The 15,189-nt window shown below is 35.3% G+C and overlaps 1 protein-coding gene across 1 annotated transcript in view; it reads right to left on the bottom strand.

The window, feature by feature from the left end:
• The window catches only part of CSMD1 (CUB and Sushi multiple domains 1), a 963,767-nt gene that overhangs the window by 231,926 nt on the left and 716,652 nt on the right, over window positions 1–15,189 (bottom strand). Inside the window, exons 11-12 of the mRNA XM_054179968.1 lie at window positions 12,097–12,200; window positions 11,191–11,303 (exon numbers count right to left, since the gene is read on the bottom strand). Coding sequence (XP_054035943.1) covers window positions 11,191–11,303; window positions 12,097–12,200 — 217 coding nt within the window. The remainder of the gene's footprint in view (window positions 1–11,190; window positions 11,304–12,096; window positions 12,201–15,189) is intronic.

The following is a 15,189-nucleotide window of genomic DNA, read 5'->3' as shown; positions in this document are numbered from 1 at the left end:
TTATGAGGCCATTAGCAATATGATTAAAAGTATATCATTTACTGATAGTGTCACTGATTTTAATTTTAAGCACTAAAATGTAATAAAAACAACCCGAGGAATCATTTCTTAATCTCATACTTCAAATTAGTAATGTTTTTCATAGCTCCATTCAGATGCATTGAAAAGATATTAATTTTTTAGATTATACTACCCAGATATTCTCTAAGACATCTACCATTTTAATTACTTATTTTGTAGATACTGAATCTACACATACAAGATGTGAACATAAAATACTTACAAAATTTATTTATTACAATAATATTAGGAGAGGAAATGTCAATATTAATTGCCTGGGATAGAAATGCCAAATCATCTTACAATATACTCAGCACATGGATGCCCATGAAAAATTAAGGCTCCGTTTCTTTGCCATTAAAATTAAAGCAGGTTTTTTTATTACTTTCCATTTGAGGTACAACAAAGCACTTCTGGTTCTATGAACTGTGTTGCTACATATGCAGCAAAGAGATGTGATGCACATTCAGATTAAATCAGTGAATAAAATTATATTTATTTAAATGTTTCCCAGTTCATTTCAAGGTATGAAATTGGAAACATTGAAGATAACAAGAAAATTCAACTCAGTGAATAGTACTAAATATTAATAGAACTCAACATTCTTAAAAATGTCTGCTATCAAATATTGTTAAATCTACTAATCTTATATCCTGCCAGTAGTGTATGTCTTTACACAGTAGCTCCAGCTGAAGTGATAGGATGCAGGTTGGTGTTATTATAATATGTGAAATCAATAGAGTATGCTTACACCATTAAAGCAGTTGCAAACAGAAAAGTATACCATATTTCACAATAGAAAAAAGTTATTCATCAGGATAAAAAGATGTATTAATTTTATTGGCAATCTTAAAAGAAGATAAAATAAGTAGTAACTATTCCAGAAATGTAAGGTGGAACATCAGAAAGCTAGAATGTATCAAACAACTGAAAATATCTTCCAAAATGTCCAGTACACAGATGTAATAAAACACCAGTAGAGCAACACAATAAATATTTATAACAAATATTCAAAATCATACTATTTATAAATGCATTAATGCAGTTTCACCTGCTTGTTTCTACTGAGACTGATTCCTACTGCCACAGTAGAGCACTAGAAACTTTTGTCTTCCCAGCAGTCCACAACTCCATATCCCACGCAGAAATGTGGAGAGCTACAGAAAACCACTCTGTTAATAACAGAGCCACATCTAACCCAGAATGTGAGAATGACCACAAATATTATTTTCCAGAAACCTCTTGCATCTCAAAGATCAGGGCAACACTGCCTCAGGCAGGAGTATCAGGAGACAAACTGTCTGCAAGGTTTTGTAAATGCATTGATGAAGACTTATTCCTTAAAAGAAAGCAACAGGTATTTTCATGGTTTACAGAGCAAGTATCAAAATATCTTTAATTAACAAATGTACTGAAGTAGAAGACAGATCAGGATGCTTTCTAACTCTCAGGTGACACATCAAGCCTTAGGGGAGGGGTACAAATAAGTGAACCAAAACTTTTAAAATAAATTACCATGAATTACCATGAGCTTTCCAACAGGTTGAAGATTCTTTTTTGTAGGAAACCAGTACAGTATGAATTAGTCAGAATCAAGTGTTTACTGAAGAAGACAAGAATGCAGGATAAACTTTGGAGACTCAGTGAGTATTTTGTACTTAATATAACACTCTTGATCAAAGAACACCCAGTTCCACTTGGAGTGGAGATATAATTTGGATTTTTAAATATCTGATTTCCAAGCACAAACAAGCAGTTAAAAATATAGAAACTAATTCAGAAAAGCATTTTCTAAAATATTTTTACCTTTTGGAAAAATAAAGGTTTAATAAAAATCTGCGGGGGAAAAAAAAAGGTGAATTTTAGGTTCTCTCCAAATACATTAGAATTCTTTAAAATCAGAATTGAAAAGCCAAATAATTCACAAAAAATATCAGAATGAAATGTATTAACTTTATTCCTGTTCCAGCTCTCAGGTTATGTACTTCCTTGTTTAACCTAAAAACAATTCAGCAAATGTCACACATTTATAAAACACTTCTGAGGATGTCTTGTTTGCATTTTGCAACTTGTATTTTGACAGTAAAAGGCTTGAAAAATTCCATCCAGTATTCATGTTACATTACAGATGATGTTACAATCAATACCATAATTCTTTACCACAAAATTAAAAAGAACATAAGGCGACATATCTGCTTGCTAAAAAGAGAACATTCTTCTGACCAAAACACTTGGACCCGTGCTGAGCTCTTAGAGAAATCATATTAGACAGAAAAGGTACTTAAAATGACTAACACAAAAATAAAAGATATGATAGCCTACTTGAAGTGTGGCAGTGACATTCTGTTAGCTTTGGATTACACTGTGTACTCATTCAACATTGGACTTCTTTTGACCCCAGTCCTTAAAGCTGTGTGAACTTCATGAAGTTTGCAAATAAGCTCTCCAGCTCAAATTTAAACACCAGCTTCCTCTGGTTACCAAAATATTAACATTGATCTTACTCAATTGTTTCTGGTTTTCATGCATTCTCTTTCAGGAGACTAGGGGAGAAAAAAAAGACTTCTCTTCTTGGCTGTGAACCAGAAATATTTACTGAGTTTCAGGGAATATTCTCTTTTTAATGTTCTAAGAATGAGAAGAATAGATTTCTGATTATATTGTGTCCCTCTGAATTTAATCCAAGACATTTCAGTATCTGTGTTTTCTTTCAAAGAAAGAACTACCACAATATTAAAATGATATTAAACATCTAAATAAGTATTATGACTACTGCTTGAAAGGTTCACATTCTAATTGAAGCCTTTTTGATGAAAAGGTTTTGAATTACTTTGACCCAGATATCTGAAATATATAACAAAATAATTCATAGATTATAACACTTGGTAGCCTTGAATTTAGCCATGGTATTAATTTACCTTTTTTAAATAAACATCAGTAGTTCAAGGTCTATCAGAAAGTTGGAGTAAATACCCCTAAAACTTAAAAATATGAATGTGATATTTCATAATTATCATCTTAACTATAGTCAACAAAGGCTAAGGGAAGATGAAAGGTGACAAAGATACGTATTTAGAAAAATAATTTGGAAGTTTATTTCTGTGACAGATAAGACCTTTTCAAGTTTAGCATCTAAACTCCATAGAAAAGCATGCTTTAAACACAAGAAAATTGATCATTTAGTTTATTTCCTCTTTTTTCTCATACCTCCCTGTGTTAACAGTCAGAATATCTGACACAGTGTAATCTGGTTCAAAAACACAAATGGAGAAATATTTATACAAAGATAAACCCTTAAATGAAAAGAAGGGTTAGAGTGTTGTGCTCAGAACTGCAGGAGAAGATGTAAATAAAAGAATCATAATATACACGTAATACCTGCATAGGAATATGGGGACAACTACTGAAAGTGAAAATTATAAATCAAAACTAATAGAAAAAAAAAATTTCAGATAGCATAACTGAACTATAAAAGTGGCTATTAAAGCTAAAATGAGGTTGGCCTAAAGCTAAAACCAGGGTGGCCTTACATGATAATTTTATAGATGATCACAGTTTTATCATTATCCCAGTAAATTTCTTCAAAGAAATTTTACAGTACAAGTTATAAGTAGTCGCCAACTATAAAAAGAGAAGGCCTCCTTCACAGATCATATATCTCCCAACAGCATTCTGAGAGATTCTCACTTCTCTAAAATGTTTTATCCTTGCTGTTGTCAAAAAGATCACAGATCATATCTAGTAGATTAATTTTTGTTGCTTATTCCTTATTGAATTCTGTATCAATATTCAAAAAACAAACATGACCTTAGAATCAGATAGATGGAAAAACAATATAAAATTCTTACAGGAAGTCCATTTAAGCTAATTGTTCACTATCATAGCATATGGATGACTTGTTGGTAACAACATATCTTATTGTACCATACTGTATATTACTGCATAATATAAAAATCCTTTAAAGTAACAAAATAATTCAAGAAGAAAAAAAAAATCAAAATCAAACCTTTTCAACAAATATGTTCCTTAATATTTAATGTGCATTTATATATTACACTAGAGAACACAGAAAAATATTGGCTTGCTTACAATCCATTTTACACACCCAGGGGTAGAAGTAGACTAAATCTGAACAGGGACAAAAAGTATTCTGTTCCTTGTTGCAGAGAAGCTTATGATATTGACTAACCAAGTGAAATTCATTTTCAGTAACTGGAGGAAAATAAATGTGGAACAAAATATTATGAGCTTGCAGGAACAATGATAGATTCTGAACTGACAGAACTTGGGAATAAGAACTCTGACATAGTGAAGATAATTCTATTAAACTCTAATCTACTGAAAATGTTAGGAATTGGTAGGAAAGGATCAGTCACCAAAAAAAAAAATAGTATTCTGACATCACCCAGTTTCACTTGCATGTTGTGCTCCTCCATATAAAAAAGAAAAATAAAAGATCAAAGTTATTGTTTCTGAGGAACTGAGGACAAATTAAATAAAGTGTGGGGGGGAAACATAGGAAGGTGAAATGTGTGTTTGAACAGTGATTGAACAAATACATGGAAGAAAATCTTACTGAGACACAAAGAGAAAGTACTTCAGTCAGACATCACGGGAAATGGGGAAAGTACCCCGGGGTTATCACTGGATATTTCATTTTTCCTTAAACATTCATTATTGTCTATTACCAACATGTTATGGGCTTTTGGTCTCACTGTACATTTTTGCTCCAGTGTTTTGTGATGAAGAACACAAAACACTGTTCAATACATGGTTCAAATTCCAGAACACATATTTCTTTAATAATAGAAAGAGTCTGTCTATACAAAAGGCTGAGCAGTGCTCAGTAATAAACTGTGAAATGCAAGTTAGCCTGTGTCTTGGTGCAGAGAGGGAAAGAGACTCAGTTCTTTTGAATATTCCCATGTTATGAAATTACAGGCGCAAACGAGGCCAAAATATCAACAGCGAGGCTATTGATTAACAGAATAAAGTGGACGGGACAGAAGAAGGGAGAGAGAGTGGAAAAATAGAGAGAAGGAGAGAGAGAAAAGGGAGAGAGAGAAGAGAGAGAGAGATAAGTGGGAAAGAGAAGTGGAAATAAATTATATTACCACACCCCCAGCCTCCAGGACGGTTTGGGTCTGTGGAGGAAAGGTGCTGCTGCTTTGGCTTGGAGGAGATGCCATCCTTGTTGGCTGTGCTGTCCTCTGCTGGAGGAGAGGAAGGAGAGATCCCAAAGTCCAAGTCCTTCTCTGAGCAGGCTCTTCAGCTCCATAAGTTGCAGCAGGCAAAACTTAGGACACAGAGAGAGGGTTCTTCCTGGTCTGCTGCTTCCAGGCTACGTGGTGATGTCTTTCTTCCTGTGTCTGTCCTTTTCTCTCCTTGTACATTCTTCTCCACTTTCCTTTGGAGCAGGCATTGTCCAGGTCTTTTTCTTCTTCTGAGCAGGTATTGCTCAGGTCTTTTTTAGGTATGCCCACGTGGTGAATCCATTGTCCTTCGCACCAACCTCCCTTTCCGGGGTAGCTGATGCGTAGTGATGATCTTGCCTATGCACATTCCAGAGAGTTGTTATCCAGTGGTGTCTGCCAAATACACATCAGCTATTGTCTGGTCAAGGAGCAAAGGTGATTTTATCTTTGTTGATTCACATCCAGAGAGACAAAATTTAGTCTTTTACAGCCTGTTACAGTGGAAAGCAGGAAGTACAGCAAAAAGCAAGTGCAGCTGCCTCCAGAAATTATCAGAATAAGGATGAGTCTTATGAAGGTGAAGATACAGTAGAAGAATTTATAGAAAGTCATTACATGTAATAGAAAAGTAGCTAGCAGGAAAGGAGAATGAAGAACATTTTCACTTTTCCAGGGGAAAAAAAAAGGGGGGGGAGGGGGAGGGGGTGTTGGGTGTTAGACAACAACAGTTTAAATAAAATTAAGGAAAGGACAGGATAGAGAGAGAACAGATTAAGGACTATTTACAAAATGTAGACATATTCAAAGGAACAGGGCCTAATTAAATTCACATTAAAGTACTTAAACTGCAGCAGTCTATGAATTATTGGCAATTATCTTCAAGAACATATAGAGGACGGGTGGTTCCAGCTCACTGGACAAGATCACAGGTAATAATTTTCCCAAAAAGTGGAGAAAAGAGGACTCAGGGAATTGTACAACCACGTGTGTATATAATTTGTCCCCTCAAACTGGAACAGAGATGCACTTTATCTTCCTTTAAAACAGAACATCCCTGAACATCTTTACCTAAAATTATCTTAATACAAGAAAGACATGGTAATTATCTAGATAGGAATCAATGAGCTACTAATATTTCTAAAGTGAAAGCAAATTCACCTGTGTAATTACAGGATTGTAAAGCCAACACTGATCCTAAGCAAAATAATGGAACAGACAACACAGGAGTCTATTTCTAAAAAGTTAAAAGATGAAAATATAATTAACAGCAGTTAACATGGTTTTATGGAAAATTGGTCATGTCATGCAAACAAGATGATATTTTAGATTATAAACTTATTGGACACAATATATTTGGACTTCTTTCAACCATTTAGATTAGCAACACATGACATCCTAATTAAGAACTTGCATGATGGAAAATCAGTTTAGCATACAATAAATGTATTAAAATTAGATAATGATAATATCTCAAAGCATAAATGTGAACAAAGAATTATCATTAGGCAAAAGAACTGCTTCAGCTAGCTTAGTATTTACTCAGCCCTGTCCTACCAATGTTATTATATTACAGAAAAGTACTTATTCAATAGTAGCAACAGTATTTTCAACATGCTGTAGCTCTGTGACATGTACATGTCGTCTTCTGCACACAAGCACTGCTTTTTCTCATAATCTTCAAAGGTAACAGAAAATATCAAAATTTCAAGCCTATGGCAGCTGAGAATTTTGGAAAATAAAAGTATCTTATTTTCCCTGAGTATCTACTGCTGTACCTTACAACAGGTGTTCCTCCCCTTTAAAGACTAGGTGTGATGAGTCCAGTTTCACCAAACAAAATGGAAGACTAAAAGAGATGTCATCTGTGGAATGTGTGGGAGCTGCAAGACTGGCATGCTTCTAATGCAGGTTATAGCAGCAGTCACTGTTCAAACGAAAAATGTTAGTTTTGTAAGTTATCCATGGATATGGACAAAGAGAGAAAGATGCCTTGGTAGTATTTGAAATAGAAAAGCTGATTTGAACATAGTAATATTAATGCAGCATGGACTTCCAAATAACTTAATTTTACTAATTCTACTTCAGTAAAGAAGCAAAAAGCAGGAAGTGTTGCTCTAAAAACATTATTCTGAGGGGGGAAAAATAAAAGAAGAAAAAACAAACAAACTCTAGGACCTGTGTTTTTATAATTCTATATTTGCAGGGCAAATCCTGCCCTCCAGGGTTGCACTCAATCCAGAAACTTTTAGCATGGATAATTTCCACTGAGATGTCTATGAAGCTTTGAACTTCGAGAGTTTGCTGCATGCACCTCCCTTGCAACTATATAGAGAGCTTCATGCCATTCTTAACTGTATCTTTCAGAATTACAGTTTCCTTCCTTCTTTGCTCCTGTCCTCTTGGCCACTTGAGAGTCATGGATAACGCTAAACAAAGATACACTTTCTTTCTCTTTCCAAAGACATCAGTCTGAGAAAAGCTTTAGCAATGTGGACACAGCAAACAAGACATGTCATGAATTTTTTTGGTGTTATTTTTTCTCCTCTTGGGCTGAATTTTGATAGTGTTTTGACTGCAGGTTAAGGCCACTTGCCTAAACTTGCCCAGCAGCTTGCAATCTGATGTGGTATTTAGGCAGATTTGAATTGAGAAAGATTTGGATTATGCCATCTTCTAATACAGGCCCAAGCATACATACATTTACCTGTAATGTAGATGAGGCAGACACAGTCATTGCCATGCTTATCCAGGGCAGGATAATACAATATGGCATCGTGCCTTGTAACAATACAAATAGTGATGTAAAGTCAAGAAGCTGGGCCTGGAAACCTTCCTGATAGGGCCTAGAGTTGCAGCCAAAAAGAGGAATAAGGTGAAAAATATGCCTGAGCCTATCTTCTTCCACTCATTCAGTGGGTATAGCACATCTAAAAATAGGTGGTTTATGAATGTTAAGGTCCAAGGTAGATGATGCAGACAGATGATTATTAAGCTACTTCAATGTTTGTGCTCCCATCAGCTGTCGTATACTGACATTAAAGCAGGTGACAGTCAGATTGAACTTTTAGGCATGAACATTTTAGAACTTCATTAAGTTTGAGGTTTTTCTCCCATTCAAACTTGTAAACCTGTCAATCTGATTAAAGTATTTAATCTTTTGACTTCCAGACTTGTTGACAACCAATATAATATCTGCTTCATAGCTTGTTTAGAACCCACTTTTTATTCCCGCATTTACAAGGTGATATAAAAAAACGGATTTATTTCACTAGTCTATCCTTTGCTTCATAGCAGTGTTATAAAAGAAATCTGGTGAATCAGTAATATAATCCTGATCATTTTATATAATTTGAAGTTATTAAGAATTCTTAGAGGTGTCAGGAAGTGTATCAGCCCCTGAAAGCAGATGAAAATGTCAAGTTTACCACCTTAATTTGTATTGATGCTCAAATGAGCAATAAACCTTTAAGCTCTTCATTATGATTATTTTTTTTTTAAAGAAGATAGTTTGTTCCTCCTGAGACTAGTAGAAAAAGCTTTCAAAAATATATTTCACTTGCTTGGATAAATGTCAGTTATTTTGCGTATAGCTGTAGTGCATAGGAAAGCTTAAACTAGTGCAGTCTTATGGTTTGGGTTTGTTGGGGTTTTTTGTTTGTTTGTTTGGCTGGTTGCTTGGGGTTCTTTGTGGGATTTTTTTGATGGTTGTAGTTGTCTGGTTTGGTTTTACACAGAATCACAGAATTATTAAGGCTCAAATAGACCTCTGAGATCATTAAGTCCAGCCTATGACCTAACACCACCACACTGACTAGACCATGTCACTAAGCACCACATCCAATCTTTCCTTAAACACCTCCAGGGATGGCAACTGCACCACTTCCCTGGGCAGTCCATTCCACATTACAGTGGAATGGAGGAGCACTTCCATGAGGAAGTGCTTCCTAACATCTAACCTAAACCTCCCCTGGCACACCTTCAGGCCATGCCTTCTTGTTTTGTCAAAAGCTGCCTGGGAGAAGAACCTGACACCCACTTTACAACAACTTCCCTTCAGATAGTTGCAGTGTGATAAGGTCCCTGCCAAGTCTCCTTCAGACTAAACAACCCCAGCTCCCTCAGCCTCTCCTCATAAGACTTTCCCTCCAGTCCCTTCACCAGCCTTGTTGCTCTCCTCTAGACTCACTCCAGCAGCTCAATATCTTTCCTGAATTGAGTGGCCCAGAACCACCTCACACTGTACTCAAGGTGAGGCATCACCAGTGCTGAGCACAGGGGCAGAATTACATTCCTAGTCCTCCTGGCCACACTATTCCTGATAAAAGCCAAGATGCAATTGGCCTTCTGTGCCCTCTAGGCATACAGCTGGCTCATGTTCATCTGGCTGTCAACCAGCACTCCCAGGTCCCTCTCTGCAAGGCTGCTCTCCAGTCTGTAGTTCTGCATGGGGTTACTGTGGCCAAAGTGTAGGACCCTGCACTTGGCCTCGTTAAACCTCAAACTGCTGGCCTCAGCCCATCAACCAGCCTATCCAGGTCTCTCTGAAGTGTTTTCCTACCTTCCAGCAGATTTTTTTACAAATATAAAACTAATTTATAAAGATCATTGCATTACCAATAGTGATAAAAAACTTTGCTATTGCTTGGAGATCTGATAAAATGTGCTGAAAAATATTACTGGAATTAGGCGCTTTTAGAAATCCCAGAGTTCAGGGAAATCATTATTTGCAGTGCAATGCTAGGAAAGAAAACTTGTAAGTCATTCAAAGAAAACGCTGAGCTTCATATTTTACCCTAAGCTTTTCTTTTTCTTTCATCTTTTACTATACTTTCTTCTTCTATTTTGTTCCTGTGTATTATAATTCATACATTTGAGTGTGTGCTTTTGGAGGACACTCAATAAATATAATTTATATTTCATGTGAACATTATCATATATTAAAGCTATTTGGTTCTGTGGAGAGATGTCAAAGATTTTCAGCATGAAATATTATGAATTAATCTCTTTGTAGTACCACAGAGTGCAAGTTAATTTTGTGGATGGTCAAACGTCAGTCACTTAATTCCCAGTGCAACATATTAATTATTTTCAGATAAGGAAGCTTCTCTATATTGCTATCTGACCTTTTCTGAGTATATTGTTCAGGTAAGCCTACGGCAGTCATTACTAATTTCAATATCCTTGAGGAATAAATAGTATCATCATTAGGTTACTTACAGAACAAAAAGAGGCAGTCTATGTTATTGATAATTATCACAGCAGTGTCAAAGTGATTTTTTTATAGTGGAGAGTACCTGTCTGAGTTTTACATAATGGTTGGGGTATCAGGCAAAATCCACCTTCCGTCTAGAAAATATGCATGGTCTTGAGGAACATCACATCACAGTGATACACTTTATTTGGTTGAGTGTATTGCACATTTATATATTAGCAGTCTTTGGCAGGTAAGATTAGTTTCCGCCTATGCTGATACACACTATTAAACAACTGCAAACAACAGAGACCTAGTGAAAAGTATAAAAAGGAGTATACAACACCATTTAACCATTCCACTAAATTGACAACAAAACCATTTTGACTTAAATTTGTGAAGATTCTTGGTGAGGCACGAAAACAAGTTTTGTAACTAGCCCAATAACATCTGCAAAAGCCAACCGTAATTTTCAAATTCTGTCCAATATAAAGAATTGCACAAGTTAGCAGAATACAATATTTAATCTTTCTGACATATGATAGAAATGTGTAGTTTGTATTGACCTTCAGGCAAAAAAGCATTAGAACAATAGCTGGCTTTCACTTCAAATTATTTTAGTTATTCTGTGGGTATTTGCAAACCTCTAAATTTGTGAGAGGACTAAATGCATATTTTCAATAAACTTGTTGGGATGTAGTGAAGGAAGTTACAAGATTTTAAAACAGTTAATTTAGTTCATACCTTGATAAACAGCTTTGAATCCTGGTGAGCCAATGCTGTCATCAGATTGTAAATGAAGCCACATCTGGTTGCTCATGCTCACAATAAGATCAGGAACACTAGATCCAGTGAGTCTATATGTAGGACAAATTGTAAAGTCATTTGCAGAGGCTTAAATGAAAACTTTTATTCCCACCCACAGCCTTTTAAACTACTAATATAATATTTAGAATATATTATCCTAGTGTTCTAGTCAGCTATGAGATGATTAAGGTAGAAAAAAAAATAACTACAGGTTCCTATTCTTTCCATTAACGCAGGCAGTGTTCAAGAACTGTATCCTAGGATTAGCTGCCTAAGTTTGAACTTCCTTCAGATTTATGTAAGTTACTACAGTTTCTACATAATATATTATTAATCCATGAAGCGTTTTACTTTAGTGAACAGTGGCTTATGTGCTTTCATAACAATTTTGCTTATAAGTCCAATTTTAAGTATACAAGCTTTGAAATTAATAAGTTATTTGTTTTACACAAGGTTGAATTTAGTTTACTGAAATCTGAGACTTTAAAACAATAATTCTTAATTATTGGTGCATACAATTAGACCTGTACAGATAGTACTTGTTTTGGGGATTTTTGGAGTGGGTTGGTTGGTTGTTTTTTTGTTTGTGTGTTTGTTTTTCCCCACCCAAAGCTAATGACAGTTTTTAGTCTTTGATACTAAAACCTGTAAAGATACTACTAAAGATTTGGAATAAATTTTGTAATCAATAAGTCTCTTTCAAAGTATTTGAATTTTAAGTTTATATTATATAAACAAATTGCATACATTAAAATTACAAAGTTAAATAGATGTCTCATGACTCAGAGGGAACAACATGTGATAATGAATTTCCCAGGAAAATGTTTAAAGTTTTGTACTTACACATACAACACTGTTCTGGTATCACCAACTTTCCCAGCATCTCCAACAGTAAGAGTATCATAGCCTCTTTCCAGTTCAAATTCTTCAAAAGCAAGCTTTATGACCTATTAAAATTAATTAAATCAGTTATTTCAAAACATATCCACAGTGATCTGATCTATTTATATGGCTACCATAAATTAATCTTAAAGCAATTCTTCATGATGTCAGTCAGTCTTACATGATTTGAAAAAGATACATAGAAAACCTAATGTGGAACAACTGCTGTATTTTCTAAGACCAAGGGGGAAGTTTTTGCCATTGTTTTAGAGGTATCATACTAAAAATCTCAGTCACCTCTAACTTGTGAGAATTGTTCTTATTGCTGAAAAGTAAAAAATTCTATAGCATAATACTGGAAGCAAATTAAATTTAAACCCTCTCATTAGTTGAATTCTGCAATAACAAGATGAGGTCCATAACAAGATGAGGTCCACAACAAGCAGTGTCCCTGAGGTCAGTTATGGGTCCAGTCCTCTTCAGTCCTGGATGAAGAGATGTAGTGCATCCTCAGCAAATTTGTTGATGACAAAAACCCAAGAGGGCTAGCTGACACACCAAAAGGCTGTGCTGCTATCCAGCATGACCTGGACAGGATGGAGATTTGGGCAGAGAGTAACCTTATGAAGTCCAGCAAAGGTAAGTGTTGGATACTGCACTTAGGGAGGAAAAAAACCCAGATACCAGTGCAGATTAGAGACTGACCTGCTGGATGGCAGGACTGTGCAAAAAGACCTGGGAGTCCCAGTGGACAACAGCATGACCATGAACTACTGATGTGCCCTTGTGGCCAAGAAGGCCAATAGTATTCTGGGATGGATCAAGAAGAGTGTGGTCAGCAGGGCAAAGGAGGTTCTCTTTCTCTTTTACTCTGCCCTGGTGAGGCCTTACTTGGAGCACTGTGTCCAGGGAACTGCTTGAGAGGATACAGCAAAGAGCTACAAAGATCATTAGGGGACTAGAATACCTGTTTTATGAAGAAAGGCTGGCAGACTTGGGGCTTTTTAGACTAGAGAAGACAGGGAAATTTTATCAATGCTTATAAGTACTTGAAGAGTGTATGTCAGAGAATGGGGACAGTCTTTTTTCAGTGGTGCCCAGTGACAGGACAAGAAGTAATGGTAACAAACTTTATCATAGGAAGTTCCATCCAAACATGAGGAGGAACTTCTTTATGTTGAGCACTGGAACATGTTGTCCAGCGGTGATGGAGTATCCACCACTGGAGTCATTCAAAACCCACCTGGATGCCATCCTGCACAACCTGCTCTAGGTGAACCTGCTCTGGCAGAGAGGTTGGACTAGATGATCTCCAGAGGTTCCTTCCAACCCCCATCATTTCCTTGCATACATTACTGACACTAAAAAAAAATATTTAATTCAACGTCTAATCATGAATTGCCCAGAAAATTAAGAAATGTGCCCCTTAGAATTGTTTACTGAAACTGAAATTTTAAGATAAAATAGAATATGAAGATGGATTTAGTTTTGTACAGAATACTTCAAGGCAAATACTTTTTAGGAATCTTGGTGAGAGATAGTTGCAGATGTATGCACACACATGTACAACCTACTTTTTTGTATTTTGACAACAAGGTTTTGCAGAAAACTTGTTATAAAAGTGCACAAAGTCACTGTGACTTCTCACAAAGTTCTTAGTTTTCTCTTTGTACTAAATTTTGCAGATATCCCTGGGCAGACTTTCAAACAACTTCAGCCAGTGCATAAAAATGCAATTAACTTCTGTTCTGTTTTGTAGCTAAAAAAAATATTTGGGTCAGATTTGAGCTCTCTGCATCAGCTGTGTTATGTTGTTACTTTGGCAGCAACATGAAAAAAAACAATGGTTTCAATCCCCTTAAGTTTATTTCTAAATGATCATCAAGGCAGAATTAATCTCATCCAAATTTTAGCCCTGTAAAAAGACAGCATCCAAGCTAAGTTTAAAATTTCTCAATAGTAAAAAAGAAACCAAACACATTTTTGGTTGTGATGGGGAAGAAACTAGTTCTGTAAACTTCAGCGAGGAAATTATACTCCTAAAATTGAAGAGGCTTACATTGAACTATGTTTCTTCAGTTTCTAACCCAAAGAAAAGGCTATTTAAAATAAAATATCCATTGACCTAAGATAATAAATTGCCTTTTGATATAAATTCATATCTTGCCTTTCATACCTTCTTTTCCCATCTCTGCTATTTGTACATTTATGTTTTTAAAACTAAAACTGATTAAAGGACTAAGACCTTTTGCATGTTTTCAGATGGAATTAGTAGCTACAGAAGTGTCATTAAAAGGTGAAAGAGAAGGTTTAAAGAAAAGCTAAGTGGTCATAGGACAGTCATAGATATGAAAAAAATGTATCTGCACAATTAGTTTGACAATAGGTAAGAGGTATTGTTTTGTGACCTAATACAAGTCTTTCACAGGGTATTTTGTACACTCGTCAGATTTTGAGATAAAGGCTACTGCATTACTTACATGTTTCAACAATTTCAGGTAATATGCCGCAGATAATAAACATCTCCATCTGACCCTGATGCATCTTTTAGTATATCTATGTTCTAACAGTGGTTGACATGCACATTTTGATTAGCCAAAGAAAAGAAAAAAAATAGAAGAAAATAAAAAGTAAAGCATTAAAACAGATTTGCTTCTAGCAATAAAAAGAATTACACATATAAGACTTCTGGTGGAATTTTTATATTATGTGGGAGAGGAAACCTGATAGAATATTCTATGAGAAAAGATGGTAATGTATTATTTTAAAAATGCTCCATTTGGTTAGACACACAAACTCTTTCACATTACAGTTCAAAAACAAATGTGAATGCTCACCTCTTTAATAATAAGCTACAAAAAGTAATTTGCCATAAACAATAAGGGAAAGATTTTAAGACCTAGTTAAGAATTAGGAAATATTGAAAGAAATGTTTCTTTATGGGAAATACATTGTGTGTGGAAAAAAATATTAGAAAGTATTAAACAAAATCTTCACTATGCTAACACAAAATATGTTGAAAAGCCATTCAAGTGGATGATAGTTAAGAAGCCA

The sequence above is a fragment of the Dryobates pubescens genome, chromosome 3 (assembly GCF_014839835.1).
Source record: "Dryobates pubescens isolate bDryPub1 chromosome 3, bDryPub1.pri, whole genome shotgun sequence".
Classification (NCBI taxonomy): Eukaryota; Metazoa; Chordata; class Aves; order Piciformes; family Picidae; genus Dryobates; species Dryobates pubescens.
The sequence above is the reverse complement of the archived record's forward strand: the minus strand, read 5'-3'. Positions and strand labels throughout refer to the sequence as shown.